Source organism: Engystomops pustulosus, chromosome 1, assembly GCF_040894005.1.
Source record: "Engystomops pustulosus chromosome 1, aEngPut4.maternal, whole genome shotgun sequence".
Lineage (NCBI taxonomy): Eukaryota > Metazoa > Chordata > Amphibia > Anura > Leptodactylidae > Engystomops > Engystomops pustulosus.
This window is the reverse complement of record NC_092411.1, coordinates 284,813,420-284,833,152: the sequence shown is the minus strand read 5'-3', so window position 1 is coordinate 284,833,152 and position 19,733 is coordinate 284,813,420. Positions and strand designations below refer to the sequence as shown.

Here is a 19,733-nt window from a genome sequence, read left to right as displayed (position 1 = left end):
TATAGATTTGTTTAAAAATTATTAAGTTCCCTTAAAAATAACAATTTTATTGCTAAACTTTAAGCATAAGTGAGTCTTGGTTGTGAATAGGTTATCACTTCTATTTTATTACCTCACAGGAGAAAAAAGAAAAAAAAAGTGAACACAATTTGTAGAGAAGACACAACACATCTGGTTAGACTTAATTACATCCTTGGGCTCTCAGGTAGATATATAATGTCTTAGATTGTGAATCTTTCAGCACTTCTGAAAAATGTTCTTGACATATCACAAATTCTGCGTCACTGAAATCTACACATATTGGAAGGACTAAATCAATTTAATAAAAAAAAGAAATCTAGAATGCCGTGTCTTCCTGTAATGCCAGCCATGATTATCTTGTGTCTGACACTATGTGTGACTCTGGCATCATCACCAAAATGTAAGATAAAAATCACCAAGGCAATAGAAGAATATGACTATTATAGACATGGAGACATTATAATCGGAGGAATCTTTACTGTGAATCTGAACATGGACGAGCTTCTGACTGATACATATCAGACAGTGATGTACTGCAATGGGTGAGTGGCAACAGGAAATTCATTGAATAAACTCGTCTAAATTCTACTGTATTTGAGATTGAAATACTTCTTGGACAATCCCTTTTTGGTGTCACTGTAGAGAAGTGTCAAGTTCTTCCCCTGTTTACACAACCTTGAGTTCTCTAATGGTTAATTAAATCCATTAAAAGAAGCTCAGTGAACGCAAAGAAATCACACCAAAACAGAAGTATAGTATAAGATCTTAATCTTTGTGAAGAACAGATTCCATGCAAGACGAGGCAGATGTGAGATGCTTTATATTCTTCACAATGGATTATACAGAAACTTTCAGTGGTGCAGGACCTGGGCTTGGTTAGTTAGGGATAAAGAAGTAATGTCCATAGTTCATTGGTTGGTACATTATTACATGGGCATCGCAGAAGCCTGGAATAGGTAGTATCTGTAAATCACTGATGGCATATGTAAAACATCAGCCCAGGGATTCTTGTATTCCTCAGTGCAGAGGAGGGCACAGCTTGCATCCATAGTCTGGCATCATCTTAGTTTCAGCATTTAGCAAGCAAATAAAAATTAGCTAATTTTCATAAATCATACAGCAATACTTCACAGAATATAGCTTTTTTTTTTTTGAAGGTTCTAAAGAAAAGACAGAAAAAAGAACACTAGTTCTTACACACTTCTTATAGTCCAACAATAGCATCAAATTGCAGTCTGAATTCAACCCTATCTATAAGGTAGATTTGGTAGATTTGAAGAAAGACGGATCAAATCCTCCACTTACAAATACAGTACAATTGCCGGAGGGGTGGGGATTAGATCATACACTGGCACAACTAGCACCAGCATATGAAATATAAACCATGACTAAGCATAACACATGACTTCCGCAACAGCCACAGAAAGGTTAGCAGTGACATTCAATAGTGATGTGACCAAAGGTTCTTCCGTGACAGCCTTGACCATAGGTTCTTCCTTGACAGCCTTGACCATAGGTTCTTCCTTGACAGCCTTGACCATAGGTTCTTCCTTGACAGCCTTGACCATAGGTTCTTCCTTGAAAGCCTTGACCATAGGTTCTTCCTTGACAGCCTTGACCATAGGTTCTTCCTTGACAGCCTTGACCATAGGTTCTTCTGTCACAGCCTTGACCATAGGTTCTTCTGTGAAAACTTTGACCATAGGTTCTTCTGTGACAGCTTTTTGGAAACAGAGGTAATTTCATGTCACTTATAACTTGCAAAATGGCATTGATTGATTTCAAGAAACATGTTATTTCCTTGCAGACCCCTTCTATCGAATTACAAATACTTTTTGGACTTTCAATATGCCATTGAGGAAGTGAATACAAATCCTCATCTTTTACCCAATGTGACTTTAGGATATTATGTGTCTGATTCTTGCGCCAGTGCTAAGAAATCTGTGAAAAGTGTGATACAAATATTATCTGGAGCCAGAGTTACTATACCAAATTATAACTGCATGGAAGATAACATTGCGGGGCTTATTGGAGATGGTTTGTCTGCAACGACACTGCCCATAGCACAAATACTAAATGTGTATGGATACACACAGGTAAGAAACAAAGCACAAAGAACTACAGCTGTGTCCTTCACTGTATATCTTCAAACACACTGGGGCATATTTACTTACCCGGTCCAGTCGCGATCCAGTGGCGGGTTCTCCGACGCTGATTCGGGTCCGGCCGGGATTCACTAAGGTCCATGCGCCGATATCCACGAGGTGTCGCTGCTGTGCCAAGGTCCGCTGAAGTTCGTCGGAGTTCACCTTCTATTACTTGGTGCAGGTAAGTGCGTGTCAAGCGACACTTTTTTTAAAAAAAAACGTACGTAGCTACACAGTTGTTTTCTTGTGAATAGTAATGTTACAAGAGCAAGACGAAAATGTAATTGAACTTCTTCCATGAGAATTTTAAAGGGGTTGGCTACCTCTGTAAGCCGTCAAGAGCATAAGAATTCTTGGCTTCCTGTGACATCGGTGGAGGGGTGGTAGAAATCCTTGGCATGGTCCTACAACAGGGAAGTGTTTAGGAGAGAGGAGGTGTACATTGATTATTTTTTGTGAAGAATTATCAATGGGGCAAGCCTTCTAGAAACTTTGCCGTAAGTTAGATCGAGTACATCAGATTTATATTGGTTTACTCATAAGCCTGAAGTGCTATAATATCACTCGAGTCCTTTATAGAATTTAAGAAGAAGAAGTAGAAAGGGACAACATAATTCAGAAGAAATCATCACCAGATTTAAGCTTCTGTCTATAAATGAATATGAATCCAAATAATTTCTTAACTTCTTAGGACATAACTCGTATAATGGCGGCCACCACTGTTTTATTGTGCTTTTAGGGGTCTTTGAAAGCAACATGGCAAAGTGTAATGCTCAATCGCACGTCTAGATTCAGCCATCCCACTCTCTCATCTATCGGCAAATTGTACTTTACTTTGGAGACAGGGATAGAAATAGGGAGAGGTTAAGGTCTAGTAAGGAGAAGAATTGGACAGTGTAGTTATAACTAGGGATGTTATAAAGTACAACTGGAATCAGGAACAAGAACTGTCTAGCTGTGTAGTGAAACCTACCAGGCAGGTTAAAGGAAAAGAGGTAAGTCCCACCAATTAAAAAAAACACCTGAAGACTGTTGATGCTGACAGTATAGCTGCCATTTACAAAAAACACCTCCAGTTCATTGTGTAGGTGCTGCAAGTCTTGTTCATTTACTGTCTGGAAAGAAGAATGATGCAACATCCAAAAGGAAGAGTGAAACCTTTCCCACCAAAAGAAGGGTGGTGGTCTTAGTAAGCTCACAGCAGGGCATCTAAAGGTGGAACAAGGAACCGCAGCTGAGCAAGATCTTATAAAAGTGGTGGGGAGATAGTGATTGTGTGTTGTAAAGGACCTGGGAACTGGATTGTGAGCTCCAGGCAGGGGGCATGTCAGCAATAGACAGCAAGGTTAGACCACACCTTAGGGTTTAGGCCCTCAGGCCCTAGGAATGTAGGACCTGAGTATAGTCAATAAGTGGGAGAAAATCTTTGTTGTCACAATGTAGTAGTACTCTGCTAGAAGACAACAGAACATCCATTTGTTAGCTATGCAAGCAAAGATGTCCTGACCAAGTTTCTGATGGTGCAGCTTCTGCTTATAATTCCGAACATCCATAGGGGAACTGCTGGCTGATGCTCAGTTTTTTTCATGTTACATCCCTAGCTGCAATTATTTCTCCAAAAAAGCCATCAACCTTTATTCACATGTGGTGGACAACATCAGCCAATCTCTGGGCAACACTGTGCATGCCAATGACTGAATGTTCCTTCTGGCACGCCCACACATTATTTATGACAGTCAAGGCTAGACTTCTCCACCTTCTCGTCCACCCCCTCCAGGAGCACCTTTCAGAGCCCTCCAGTAGCAGGACACAGTGTCCCCTCTTCCTCCATCCTATCAAATGTTCCAATTTAAGTTCTTGCAAGCTGTATAGGAACTAATGTGCCTAGATGTGGGCTTGAAACAGCACATCCACCATTAAACAGCACACTGGATATCTCCCCCTGGGCTCCAACCCGGTAATGACGTGAGCAGCAATGTTAAGAAAATAATTGCCATGCCAGGGCCAATGGAAACATACTTCCTATATTGTACATTAGTTTAATGTTATGGTACAACACATCTTTTAAAAAAAATCACTGGCCCAAGGTCTCCCAAAGTCAAGAAAGCTGTCATTTCATACATTTCAGCCACTCCCAAATGGCACAAAACTCTTTCCTTAACTTGCAGTGTTATAATGGTCTGCAGTTACACACTGGGGCTCATTTACAAAGGGTCAGCGGACCGCATTTCCGTCGGGTTTCCCGACTATTTCCGGTTTGCACCACATTTAACAGGCGTTTTTGGCACACACAATCAGATTTTGGCACCGACTTTCATGCAACACAAATCGAGGGGCGTGACTGTTTGACAACCCTACTGATTCGGACTAAGCACGGGATTTAAAATTCAAATTGTGTTGCAAGACATGCACTCACATACACCAGGAAGAAAAGGTGAACTCCGGCGGACCTGAGCAGGGAAGCGACACATGCAGTATATCGGGTGCACGATCTTGGTGAATCGCGCTGGACTTCATCCTCGTCTGACATTCCGGATCGGGGATCGTGACAGGACCAGGTAAGTAAATGCACCCCTATATGATCAATGGTGTACCAACTTGCTGAATTTGAACATTGCACAAGCTACTTCAGCTCCATAAGCAGAACACAGTGGATGACTTTGACATGAAGCGGGTAGAATCATCCATGATAGGGAACATGTGTCAGTTGCACATCTGACAATTGAAGGTGCTCCAAAATGCCCACAGGGTGTTGAAACCTTTTGATAGAGGTTATAAAACAGCTATGACTTTGACAACCTAATTTCCATGTCAAGCAGTAGTAAATGAGGGGAATAGAAGGCCATCATAACAATAGAATAGACCCAGGCATGCAAGAGCTACTAGCTGGAGATGGTTTGGGGGGTTAGAACTGCTATATATTTTTGGTGCAGCTGCCTGATTCTGCCATGGTGAAACAAGACATGATGAGCTCATTGTACTACAAATATGCACAATAGATCTCAAATACAATTGTGTGCATTAAAAACAGTTGGGTGCATTGAAAATGTGGAAGTAGTAGTATCTAACCTTGGTTGCCTGCTCAGTAAAGAAAGTATATCGCTAGTAACCCGAGTGACCAAGTTGTCTTCTGGCCGTGTCCATAACACCACCTTCATAAAAATGAACCAAACCTGTAATAGGCTGGATTTTCACACTCCTACTGCAAAAACAGACCAGCATAGACTCTTCTGAAATATCTGGTCGTGCTTCAGCGAATCAAATCTCTGATGATTCATTCATTTCTAATTAATTAAAAAAATGTACATAAATAAATTGTTTTTATTTTCTTTTTTTTTTCTTTTTTTCCAGATCAGCTATGGAGCTACAGATCCGATGCTCAGTAACCGAGCTCTATATCCATATCTGTTCCGCACAGCACATAATGACCATGTCTACTTTTCGGCCCTTCTAAGATTACTGAAGTATTTTTCGTGGAGTTGGGTCGGCATCGTGACTAGTGCAGATGATAGCGGGAACAAGGAGAGCGAGACTCTTTTCTCACTTCTAAATAGTCAAGGCATTTGCGTAGAATTTACTGTAAAAATTCCATCTTTGAGGTTTACTTATGATGACGTATCTACCCATTTTATACCATTTCTTAACGAAAAAAACAAGGCGATGATCTCAAACTCTTCATCTAATATTATCATTATCTGTGGAACAGTATCTTTCTACGTCGCGGGCATTTTACAATTGCCCAATGATGTTCTAAGTACAAAAACTTTTATCCTTCCCCCCAGCTGGTTCACTAATAATAATATAGTACAGCTTTGTTTTCAAGCATTTAACTGCTGCCTTGGATTTATCAATTATATGGATGTGTATGTAGAGTACAATAACAGTCTAGAACTATTGAAGAATCCATATGAAACAGGAGATATGCAGCAGTTTCTTACTAATGTTTGTCCGTCCAATTATCCAGAGGATAAGATGCTGGAAGATTTATGGATGATGCATTATTGGTGCTTGTCAACAAATGAATATAAGAATAAAGCCTTTGAAATATTTTTCAAAATAAGATTGCACAACTGCTCGGGAAACGAGGACATAAGAGCCATCCCATATGCCTTATTTTCTATGGGTTCTCCCATCGTATACAATACTATACTGACGCTGGCTCATGCCCTGCATGCCATGCTTGAATCTCTGGGGGGAGATTTTTATAGAAATAAAATGAAAAGTGAGATATACAGGCATAGGGTAAATCACCATATTAATAACATCAACATATTAGGCCTCACTGATGGTATATTTTAACTCTTTCTCACCCATGACAATTTTTGATCTAGCATTTTTGTTATGCTCCCCTTCTTTAACAATTCATAACTTTTTTTTATGTTTCCATGTGCAGAGCTTTATTAGTGTTCTGCATAGCCAATTGTATTTACAAGTGCCAGTATTTTACTTTCATGTGCCATGCATAAAAAAATCCAAATCCAGTGAACTTGAGGAAAAAAAGCTTCTGCGACATTTACTCGTTATTGCTATTCTGTTTCTATGGCTTCTACTGTGTGTTCCAAATGACACCTCCGCTTTATTCTTTTGGTTGGTGCAATTAAGGGCATACCGAATTTCTACAGGATTTATAGCAAAAATGAACCCCTTAGCTCTCTGAATCTGATATATTGGATGCTGAGTGCTGGTTTTTAAGATATCAGGGCTCTGAGCTGGGCCGGCATCAGGATACATGGGGTGCCGGCTGTAACTAACAGTTTAACACAGCGCTGTCTTTCGAGGTTGCCGATCGTTCCCGGCAGCCCAGAGGTCCAATCAGGATCTCAGGGCTGTCCGCAGGCAGTGCCTGTCTGTGACATAATCTTGAAGGCACAGTGTCAGCCTATGCATGTGCATAGGCTGACACAGCGACTACCCTGCAATATATTAGTATTGCAGGGTATTATCATGAACAAGCATTCAGATAGTTCCTTCTTCATGTCCCATGGTGGAACTAGAAAAAAAACTAAAATTAAAAAAAAAATTGCCCAGACATGGCCCCACTAACAAAAAACAAATATTTTATAGCCTACAAAAGGGCTTAATGTCTATAGGACTCAACTGGCAGCTGCAAAGTGCTCCTTCCCTTCTGTGCCTCACTGTGTGCCCCTACAGCAAGTAACATCCACTTGTCGGGTGTCTCAGGATAAATTGCATAAAAATTTTACGATGGGTCTTCCCTTTTTATATTTTGGAAATCTGTAAATTTTAGGGGTAAATCAATGTATTACCAACAAAATTTGACCATTCCAAATTTCATCTTTATTTTGAGATCTCAAGGGGTTTAACAATATTCCTAAAAGTTGTTTCTGATAGTTTCGAGTGGTGCAGATTTGAAAATGGGTTGATATATAGGGGGTTTCTAATATAAATTTTTTTATTAAAAACAATAATGATTCCCCAAAATAGTAAATGCTGCAATCCAGGGCCGGATTAAGGATGGTGGGGGCCCCTGGGCGCAAAATCTGGTGGAGGCCCCCACTAAGTGTAGCGTACACACAAGTCCTCCTGCTTCCTTCCCACTATCCCAGCAGTAACACAGCTACATACAGCCGCCTCATCCCCAGTAACACAGCTACATACAGCCGCCTCATCCCCAGTAACACAGCTACATACAGCCGCCTCACCCCCAGTAACACAGCTACATACAGCCCCCTGGCCCCAATAACACTGCTACATACAGCCGCCTCATCCCCAGTAACACAGCTACATACAGCCGCTTCATCCCCAGTAACACAGCTACATACAGCTGCCTCACCCCCAGTAACACAGCTACATACAGCCGCCTCATCCCCAGTAACACAGCTACATACAGCCGCCTCATCCCTAGTAACACAGCTACATACAGCCGTCTCGCTCCCAGTAACACAGCTACATACAGCCGCCTCATCCCCAGTAACACAGCTACATACAGCCGCCTCATCCCCAGTAACACTTCTAGATACAGCCACTTCACCCCCAGTAACACAGCTAAATACAGCCGCCTCATCCTCAGTAACACAGCTACATACAGCCGCCTCACCCTCAGTAACACAGCTACATACAGCCGCCTCATCCCCAGTAACACAGCTACATACAGCCGCCTCACCCTCAGTAACACAGCTACATACAGCCGCCTCATCCCCAGTAACACAGCTACATACAGCCGCCTCATCCCCAGTAACACAGCTACATACAGCCGCCTTATCCTCAGTAACACAGCTACATACAGCCACCTCATCCCCAGTAACACAGCTACATACAGCCGCCTCACCCCTGTCACACAGCTACATACAGCCGCCTCGCCCCCCAGTAACACAGCTACATACAGCCGCCTCATCCCCAGTAACACCGCTACATACAGCCGCCTCATCCCCAGTAACACAGCTACATACAGCCGCCTCGCCCCCAGTGTATGTATACACTGATACATAAACGCCTTTATATACTTATATACACACACATAAAGTTCTACACTCGAATACTTGCATATATTATCACAAGTATAGACTTATACACACACATTTGTGCACTCATATACATTTATACACTAATACACAGAGTATATACAAACTCATAAAGTATATACACACATACAGCAAATACACACACATTCAGTATATACAGCATATACACACACATACGGGAAATACACACACACATTCAGTATATACAGCATATATATATACATACCATATACATAGCATATACAAAAACCACATCATTCACACATATATATACATATATATATATATATATATATATATATATATATAAATGTACACACATACAGTATATGCTTATATAAATATATGTGTGTATAAATACAGTAGATGCATATATACACAGTAGATGCATATATACACAGTATATACATATATACACAGTAGAAGCATATATACACAAACCAAAGTAGGGCAAAGGAGCAGCACCGTGTACAAAGGAAAAAATTGGGTGCAGGTCTTCAGAAGAGGGTCCGACACGACCCATACATCCAGGAAAAAACCGCGATGAAGCAGCACTCCGTAAGATAAAGTCAAGTGAATTTATTCCACCTTAGTGATGTGACGTTTCGTCTTTTCAATCAATTGTCTTGATTGAAAAGACGAAACGTCGCATCACTAAGGTGGAATAAATTCACTTGACTTTATCTTACGGAGTCGCAATTTTTTCCTACATATATACACAGTAGATGCCTATATACGCATATACACACTGTATATACACACTGTATATACACATATACACACTGTATATACATAAATACACATATACACACTGTATATACACTGTATATACACATATACACACTGTATATACATAAATACACACATACACACTGTATATGCACTGTAATACAAATATGCACACTGTATATACATAAATACACATATACACACTGTATATACACTGTAATACACATATGCACACTGTATATACATAAATACACATATACACACTGTATATACATAAATACACATATACACACTGTATATACACTGTAATACACATAGGCACACTGTATATACATAAATACACATATACACACTGTATATACACTGTAATACACATATGCACACTGTATATACATAAATACACATATACACACTGTATATACACTGTAATACACATATGCACACTGTATATACATAAATACACATATACACACTGTATATACACTGTAATACACATATACACACTGTATATACATAAATACACATATATACACTGTATATACACACTGTATATACACTGTATATACACTGTATATACACATATACACACTGTATATACTTAAATACACATATACACACTGTATATACATAAATAAACACACATAAATACATATGTATATACTTACCTTTTATGATGACCGGGTGTCTGTTTGGGCGGGTGGGTGGTCTTGCCGGTGCTTGTTCGCCGGGGGGGGGGGGGCGAGGGTCCTTTGTTTGCTTGTTTGGCCGGGAATGGGGGGTTGGCGGTGCTTGTTCGAGCGGGGAGCGGGGGGCGGGTGGGGGTTTGAGCGCGGAGCGGTAGGGGGTGGTGGGGGTTTGAGCGCTGACCGGGGGGCGGGTGGGGGTTTGAGCGCGGAGCGGTAGGGGCCGGTGGGGGTTTGAGCGCTGACCGGGGGGCGGGTGAAGGTTTGAGCGCGGAGCGGAAGGGGGCGGTGGGGGTTTGAGCGGGTTGCGGTGCAGAGCAGGGGGCGGGGTCGAGCGGTGTCGCTTGTTTGTGTGGGCCGGCTCGGGCATACACGGCGCCGGGATGGGCGGGCCAGGAAGCCATCACCTGTGCCGGGGGAGGGGGGGCCTGCGCGGAGGCGTAGGCGGAGTCGCCTGTGCCGAAGTGCGGACGGCTTAGAATGCAGCAGGATGGGTGGGCGGGGAGTCCATGCAGGGGGGTGGATGAGCTGGGACGCGGCACGGTCGTTCATAGAGATGGCCGGGAGGCTGCGGACGGCATGCGGATAAGGGGGTAGCGGGAGGCGTGATCTGGTGGGGGCCCCTAGGGGGGGCAAGATGGTGGGGGCCCCGGGGCTTGAGCCCCGGGAGCCCCGCCTATAATCCGGCCCTGCTGCAATCTCTCCATGAAAATACGGAAAACTTATGTTTAATTTGTAAACCGTCTGACATAAATAATTCCAAAATAATTTGGAAATATTGATAGATCAGGTATTTTGGGACGTAGGGATACCAAAAATGTTTAATTTTTTTTACTGTATTTATAGGAACTTTACACCTTGGGGTCTTGCCACTTATATAATATTCCAGAATGATTGCGAATGTCAGCCGTGGGTGTTAGCTGCACAGTGCAGCTAACACATGCTGTGTATAGATCAAGCGTGCACCATTCACTTTTATCATGCATTGGCATTAGAGATGAGCGAACATACTCGTCCGAGCTTGATGCTCGTTCGAGCATTAGCGTACTCGAAACTGCTTGTTGCTCGGACGAATATTTCGCCCGCTCGAGAAAATGGCAGCTCCCGCCGTTTTGCTTTTTGGCGGCCAGAAACAGAGCCAATCACAAGCCAGGAGACTCTGCACTCCACCCAGCATGACGTGGTACCCTTACACGTCGATAGCAGTGGTTGGCTGGCCAGATCAGGTGACCCTGGAATAAACTAGCCCCTGCCTGCGCTGCTCGGATCATTCGGTGTCTGGATGCCGCTAGGAAGAGAGCTGCTGCTGGTCAGGGAAAGCGTTAGGCTGTTCAATTAGAATAGTGTTAGGCAGGAGTGATTCTACAAGAACCCAACAGCCCTTCTTAGGGCTACAATAACGTTATACTTTTTTTTTTTTTATTTGCAGCTAGTACCATATTGTGAGGAATTTGCAGGGGGACTTGCTACCGTTGTGTTTAGCTCTTAGTGACACACATATCCACCTCAAACACCAAAGTGGGAAAATTTATTAGGGGTTTGATTTCAATTAGGCACAGTCTGCCATTTACTTTTTATTTTACGTTAATTTTTCATAACTCAGCGTCATCTCATCTAGCATAGCAGTGTGCTTTCATACTTGGCTAGAAAATAGCCATAGGAGAATCCAAACGGCTTACTTACGCCTACAATAGCGTTATATATATTTTATTTCTGGTTGATCTGCTGGTGGCTGTCCTTGCTGCAGTGCATCTACTACCAAATTGTGAGGAATTTGTAGTGAGACTTGCGACCGTTGTGTTTAGCGCTTAGTGACGCACATATCAATCGCAAAGACCGAAGTGGGAAAATTTATTAGGGGTTGGATTTCAATTAGGCACAGTCTGCCATTTCCTTTTTATTTTACGTTTATTTTTTCAGAACTCAGCGTCATCTCATCTGGCATAGCAGTGTGCTTTCATACTTGGCTAGAAAATAGCCATAGCAATAGGATAGCATCGCTTGGTTTTAAAAACACAAAAAAACACAAAAAAAAGTAAAAAAAAAATTAAAGTTATAACTTTCATTTTCAAAATGTTTAACCCGAGGGCTAGGGGTAGAGGACGAGGGCGGGGACGTGGGCGTCCAACTACTGCAGGGGTCAGAGGCCGTGGTCCTGGGCGGGGTGAGACACCACCTGCTGATGAGGGAGCAGGGGAACGCCGCAGAGCTACACTCCCTAGGTTCATGTCTGAAGTTACTGGGACTCGTGGTAGAGCACTGTTGAGGCCAGAACAGTGCGAACAGGTGATGTCGTGGATTGCCGACAATGCTTCGAGCAATTTGTCCACCAGTCAGTCTTCCACGCAGTCCACCCATGTCACCGAAATCGGCACTCCTCCAGCTCCTGCACCTCGGCCTCCTCCCCCCCAGTCTGCCCCCTCCCAGGAAAATTTGGCATTTGAACCGGCATACTCTGAGGAACTGTTTTCTGGACCCTTCCCACAGTCACAAACCACTTGTCCGGTTGCTGCTGAGCAATTTTCCGATGCCCAGGTTTTCCACCAGTCGCAGTCTGTGGGTGATGATGACCTTCTTGACGTAGTGGAAGAAGTGTGTAAAGAGGTGTCCGACGATAAGGAGACACGGTTGTCAGACAGTGGTGAAGTTGTTGTCAGGGCAGGAAGTCCGAGGGGGGAGCAGACTGAGGGATCGGAGGATGATGAGGTGACAGACCCAAGCTGGGTTGAGAGGCCGGGTGAACACAGTGCTTCTGAGACGGAGGAGAGTCCTCGACCAGAACAGGTTGGAAGAGGCAGTGGTGGGGCCAGACGGAGAGGCAGGGCCAGAGCAGGTGCATCAGCGCCAAATTTTGCCCGTTGTCAAGCTCCCGTGGCGAGGGCTAGATTTTCAGAAGTCTGGAGGTTCTTTAAAGAAACACCGGATGACCGACGGACTGTGGTGTGCAACCTTTGCCAAACCAGGATCAGCAGGGGGTCCACCACTACTAGCTTAACTACCACCAGTATGCGCAGGCATATGAATGCTAAACACCCCACTCAGTGGCACCAAGCACGTTCACCTCCGGCCGTGCACACCACTGCTCCTTCGCCTGTGTCAGCTGATAGTCAGCCCCCTGCCCAGGACCCTGGCACAAAAACCCCATCGTCGCCTCCACGATCCTCCACAGCATCCACCAGCGTTCAGCTCTCCATACCCCAGACGCTGGATCGGAAACGGAAATATAGTGCAACCCACCCGCACACCCAAGCCCTTAATGTCCACATCTCCAGATTGCTTAGCCTGGAGATGCTGCCCTATAGGCAAGTAGAGACCGAGGCCCTTCGCAACCTCATGGCGGCGGCCGCCCCTCGGTATTCGGTCCCCAGCCGCCACTACTTTTCCCGATGTGCCGTCCCAGCCCTGCACCAGCACGTGTCAGACAACATCATCCGTGCCCTGACCAATGCCGTTTCTGACAAGGTCCACCTGACCACGGACACGTGGACGAGTGCTGCCGGGCAGGGCCACTATATATCGCTGACGGCACATTGGGTTAACTTGGTGCAGGCTGGGACCGAGTCTGACCCTGGGGCTGGTCATATACTGCCGACGCCGAGGATTGCGGGGCCTACCTCGGTCCAGGTCTTTCAGGCATACTATGCCTCCTCCTCCTCCCATTCCTCCTCCACCTCCTCCTCCGAACTACCATCCGTGGGCATGGCGCCATCAGTCGCTAGCTCTAGGCACAGAAGCAGTGCCATCGCTAAGCGACAGCAGGCGGTGCTCAAACTGCTGAGCCTAGGCGATAAAAGGCACACCGCCCAAGAGCTATTACAGGGCATTCCACATCAAACTTGTTAACTTTGTCGCCACCCTGCTGTGTAATCCACAAAATATACTGGCAAACTTTTATCATTTACGGATATTATTTCAGCGCTTCTTGCGCATCTGTTTACATTCCCCTCACCCGCCATATCCCAAACTTATAAGAACGCTACTACACTTAACTTGGTGCAGGCTGGGACCGAGTCTGACCCTGGGGCTGGTCATATACTGCCGACGCAGAGGATTGCGGGGCCTACCTCGGTCCAGGTCTCAAAGGCCTACTATACCTCCTCCTCCTCCCACCCCTCCTCCACCTCCTCCTCCTCCGAATTACCATCCGTGGGCATGGCACCATCAGTCGGTAGCTCTAGGCACAGCAGCAGTGCCGTCGCTAAGCGACAGCAGGCGGTGCTCAAACTGCTGAGCCTAGGCGATAAAAGGCACACCGCCCAAGAGCTATTACAGGGCATTCCACATCAAACTTGTTAACTTTGTCGCCACCCTGCTGTGTAATCCACAAAATATACTGGCAAACTTTTATCATTTACGGATATTATTTCAGCGCTTCTTGCGCATCTGTTTACATTCCCCTCACCCGCCATATCCCAAACTTATAAGAACGCTACTACACTTGATCTTCTACAAAAGGTTCTTAGAAGTGCTGTTTGGGGAGTAGCCTAGAGACAGGGGCTTGGATTGGCGAAAGCTCGCCTGGCAGCGGAGCGCCAGCTCCATGCCAAGATCCAACTAACATATTTTTAACTGCAGCACCTTTAATCTACTACTAGTTCACTGCCTCCATAATAATAATAATAATAATAATCTTTATTTATATAGAGCCATCATTTTCCGTAGCGCTTTACAAATCATAGGAAACAAATACAAATGTAATGTAGCAGAGCACAACATTTGTATGGAACAACAGGAGTGAGGTCCCTGCTCGCCAGAGCTTACGGTTTATGAAGATGATGGGGTAACACGAGGTAAAAGAATATTTAATGGTCAAGCCATTCTTCTTAGGGAATAGAACAAAATATAATAAATGGAATTGCTGTCGCTTGAACCACTCAGCAGTCATCTTATATACCAGGTCCAGGGTGAATGGGACTGCAGAGAAGTCTGGTGCCTGTTGGTTGCTGGATAACAGATGGGAGGACGACACAGGACGGGTTAGTAGAAGAGTTAAAACTTCATGCAGTTAATGAGTGTTATAGGCTTTCCTAAAGAAATGGATTTTAAGAGCATGTTTGAAACTTTGAAGGTAAGGTATTAGTCTGATAGTCCGGGGCAGAGCATTCCATAGAATTGGTGCAGCTCTAGAGAAGTCTTGGAGACGCGAGTGGGAGGTCCGCACTAGGGTAGAGGTTAATCTAAGATCACTGGCGGATCTAAGAGCACGGGTTGGGCGATAGACTGAGATAAGAGAGGAGAGGTAGGGGGGTGCAGCATTATACAGAGCTTTATGGATGAGGGTTATTATTTTAAACGGTATTCGAAAGGAGACTGGCAGCCAGTGCAGCGACTGGCATGAACTGTAGGCATACATGGTCCCCTTATCAAACGAGCTGTGTCAGGCAGAATTTTGGTTTTTTTTCATGGCTTCCACAACAAACTTGTTAACTTTGTCGCCACCCTGCTGTGTAATCCACAAAATATACTGGCAAACTTTTATCATTTACCAATATTATTTCAGCGCTTCTTGCGCATCTGTTTACATTCCCCTCACCCGCCATATCCTAAACTTATAAGAACGCTACTACACTTGATCTTATACAAAAGGTTCTTAGAAGTGCTGTTTGGGGAGTAGCCTAGAGACACGGGCTTGGATTGGCGAAAGCTCGCCTGGCAGCGGAGCGCCAGCTCCATGCCAAGATCCAACTAACATAGTTTTAACTGCAGCACCTTTAATCTACTACTAGTTCACTGCCTCCATACATGGTCCCCTTATCAAACGAGCTGTGTCAGGCAGAATTTTGGGTTGTTATCATGGCTTCCATGTTAACTTTGTCGCCACCCTGCTGTGTAATCCACAAAATATACTGGCAAACTTTTATCATGTACCGATATTATTTGAGCGCTTCTTGCTCACCTCCTTTGGTTCCTCTCTGCCACCCATTGGTTTGAAGCCTGAGTCCATTTAGGGTATGTCGCCATGCCACTCTCTAGCCTGCCGCTGCTGCCGCTGCCTCTGCATGCCGTCTCCTATAGTGTCAGGGTCAATTATTGGATGTTTTAGATGCTATCTAGCTTCATTCTGTCACTCTGTCATGGCCATGCTGTTGCCCATAATTTTGGCTTAATGGTGCATTTAAGCAGCCTCAGAGGCATCCATGCATGCTGCCCCTGCTGTTTCCTGTCCATTTCCGTGGTGTTTCCATCCTTTTCTGAGGTTCCCAGGTGTTTGGCCAAGCTTCCCTGTGCAGAGCCTTGGTCCCCTTGAAAAATGCTCAAGTCTCCCATTGACTTCAATGGGGCTCGTTATTCGAGACGAGCACTCGAGCATCGGGAAAAGTTCGTCTCGAATAACGAGTACCCGAGCATTTTAGTGCTCGCTCATCTCTAGTTGGCATACAATTCTATGGTATTAGAATTGCTCCACAGCCTGTGAACTTTCACTCAGTGGGCACAGGCCTACTCCATCACTACCCCTTACTCCCCTCTTGACTTGCAGGTGGTAAAAAGGGCATAATAATCACAAAACCTGGTAGTTCCAGAAAACTGAAGTGCACATATCTGCTTTTTTTTTACGAGTTCCACTACATAAATTGCACAGAAAGTACTATTTGCCCTAAGACCATTTTCAGTGGAAAAATCTGAAACATATGACTCGTAGAAGGAGGAGAGTAAAAAATGCAAACTCAAAAAACCTCAAAAATCTGTTCCTGAAAGGGTTAAGAGTAAACAAAATCCAATAGTTTTCTACTCTCTAACATATAATTTATCTTTTCCTGAAAGCTTCACCAATACTTAAGGAAGGTTCAGTATAATGATGGATCAACAATGCGATTATACTATGATGATAAGGGGGAAATGAGTACAAAATATATGATCTTCAATTGGTTAAAATTCACCAAATCTGTTAATATTAACTATGTGGGTTCTTTGACACTATGGGCCCCACCTGAAAAACAGCTTTATATTAACACGTCAGTGATCACCTGGAAGAATGAAAAGGTGAGGAACTAAAAACATCTCAACACTCTTCATATTTTATTTTGTAAATATTATCTTATGGTCTCTTGAAATATGTCCCAGATCTTTTTAGCTATCGGTCAAATATTGCATTTGTTTTTTATCATCATTTTTATAGCTTACTTCTAATTCTAGGTACCAAGATCTCAGTGCTCAGAAAATTGTCTACCTGGCAGCAGAAAAATCAAGATAACTGGGAGGCCCATCTGCTGTTATGCCTGTGTTATTTGCTCTGAGGGAGAAATATCCAACATCACCGGTAAAACAAATTTGAATTCCAAATAAAATATCAAACCAAGAGAGAGTTTAACATGACAGATATTAAGCAGGGTTGAGCATAACCAAAACAACATGTTCAGGTCCATGCCAAACTTTGTGGGTTCAGGCTTCAGCCATAAATTAAATTTCCAGTTCAGAGTTATGGTTCACCCGCACAAACAACACCTGAGATTGGTGCTAGCACCGGTAATGGATGTTGACAGTCATATTCCCTATGACATCAAGGGGGTCGATGGTCCTAGAAAAAATGGCAACACACTGCTAAATGCCACAAGTGGCTTTAGTGAGGGTTCTCATTCGGTTCCGGGTTCAGGTAACCAAATTGGACTTTGGTTCAAGGTTTAGGCCGACTTTGCAAACTCAAACTGATCAGCTCATCTCCAATAACAAATATGTAACTCAACTCACATGGGCAGTCTCATCTTAGAATGTTTGAGACATTTCCACAGTATGAGTTGAGAGACAAAATAAAAATGTAATATATACACATATCAAAATAGAGGGCCTGAAATAAAACTTCATGGAGTTTCACTGGTATTAACCCCCTAGGTGAGTATGACTTGTCTCTATGGCTCTCAGATGTAGATGACTGTTTTGATTTTGAAAAAATAGAAGTTATAGAAACAATAAAGCGGGAGTACCTATGCTGTATTTAAGTATTTAAACATCACAAATACACACCTTGAGTGTCATGTACAGCAAATAAACACACACATAGTATAAATACACCACTAGAGATGAGCAAGCATACTCGTCCAAGCTTGATGCTCGTTCGAGTATTAGTGTACTCGAAACGGCTTGTTGCTCGGACGAGTATTTCGCCAGCTCGAGAACGAGCTTTCACTTAAGGATCATTTAAGTGAAGAACAGTGAAGAAAAAAGTGAACACAGGATCATTTAAGGATCATTTAGGATCATTTAAGTGAAGAACACAGTGAAGAACACAGTGAACACAGTGAAGAACACATTGCAGATGTTTAACACGGGTCATTCTCCTTTTTGAAGTTCCACAAATATTCCATTGAATAAAAAAAACGAAGAAACAGGTCTGACTTCCTTATTTCTCCATAAAATGACACATTTTATTGGTCCCCTTGGTCCCCTTGAAAAATGCTCGAGTCTCCCATTGACTTCAATGGGGTTCGTTATTCGATATGAGCACTCGAGCATCGGAAAAAGTTTGACTCAAGTAACAAGCACTCGAGCATTTTAGTGCTCGCTCATCTCTATACACCACATACCATATACACATACAGGGGCATTTTTATCAGGACCTCTGCGCAACACCAGTGTCTTCGTACAGCAGCCTTTGTCGGGTGAAAATACTTGTATTGTGGACAGGAGTCGAAACACGCTGTGTACTAATCAATGAAACAGTCAACCTTGACTAAACATTAATGTATTGAACTGAATTATCCAGCACCATCCTATACAAGAAAAAACCCTACCCTACGATTTTGAGAAAATTTTCTCATATTTACCATTCTATTATTCCAGATAGTGAAAACTGCATAAAGTGTTTGCCTACAGAATGGTCAAGTAATAAAAGAGATCAATGTTTTCCCAAGTCTGAAGAATTTCTTTCCTACTTTGACAGTCTATCTATGGCTTTATCAGCTGTTGCCATTCTGCTTTGGACAATTTCTGTACTGATTTTAGGAATATTTATATCACATAAGGATACACCCATAGTAAAGGCTAATAACAAGGACCTGAGCTTCATCCTCCTCGTCTCACTCTCATTGTGTTTTCTCTGTGTCTTTCTATTTATTGGTCGTCCTGTTGATAGAACCTGCAAATTACGACAAATCATTTTTAGCATCATCTTCTCCATCTCTGTATCTTCTGTTTTGGCCAAGACCATCATAGTATATGTGGCTTTTAAAACCCCCAGGCCTGGAAGTCCATGGAAGAGACTGATTGGAAAGAAAGTGCCCAACTCTATAGTTGTGGTGGCCTCATCCGTTGAGGTTATTATAAGCGTTGTGTGGTTGTACTTCTCACCCCCGTATCTGGAGCAGGACACACATTCCTATCAGAGAAAGATTGTCATTCAGTGTAATGAAGGATCCCAAGTTGGTTTCTTTGCTGTTCTAGGTTATTTATTCCTCCTGGCAGCTGTTAGTTTTTGTGTAGCGTATTTGGCTAGAACATTACCCGATCGTTTTAATGAAGCCAAGTACATCACCTTCAGCATGCTGGTGTTCTGTAGTGTCTGGATCACTATGGTCCCTTCTTATCTGAGCACCAAGGGAAAAGACATGGTGGCCGTGGAAATCTTTTCCATATTAGCATCAAGTGCCGGACTTTTGGGTTTTATATTTTTCCCAAAGTGCTACATTATTTTCCTCAAGCCTGAATTCAATAAGAAAAAACAACTGACTAGAAGATAA

At 43.4% G+C, this 19,733-nt stretch overlaps 1 protein-coding gene across 1 annotated transcript; it reads left to right on the top strand.

Moving 5' to 3' along the window:
• Positions 1-1,811: 1,811 nt before the first annotated feature.
• Positions 1,812-19,733, top strand: LOC140127306 (vomeronasal type-2 receptor 26-like). Its single transcript, XM_072147887.1, has 4 exons — positions 1,812-2,117; positions 5,520-5,747; positions 17,197-17,320; positions 18,838-19,733. Exons 1-4 carry the CDS (start codon positions 1,812-1,814, stop codon positions 19,731-19,733), a joined length of 1,554 nt encoding a protein of 517 aa, XP_072003988.1.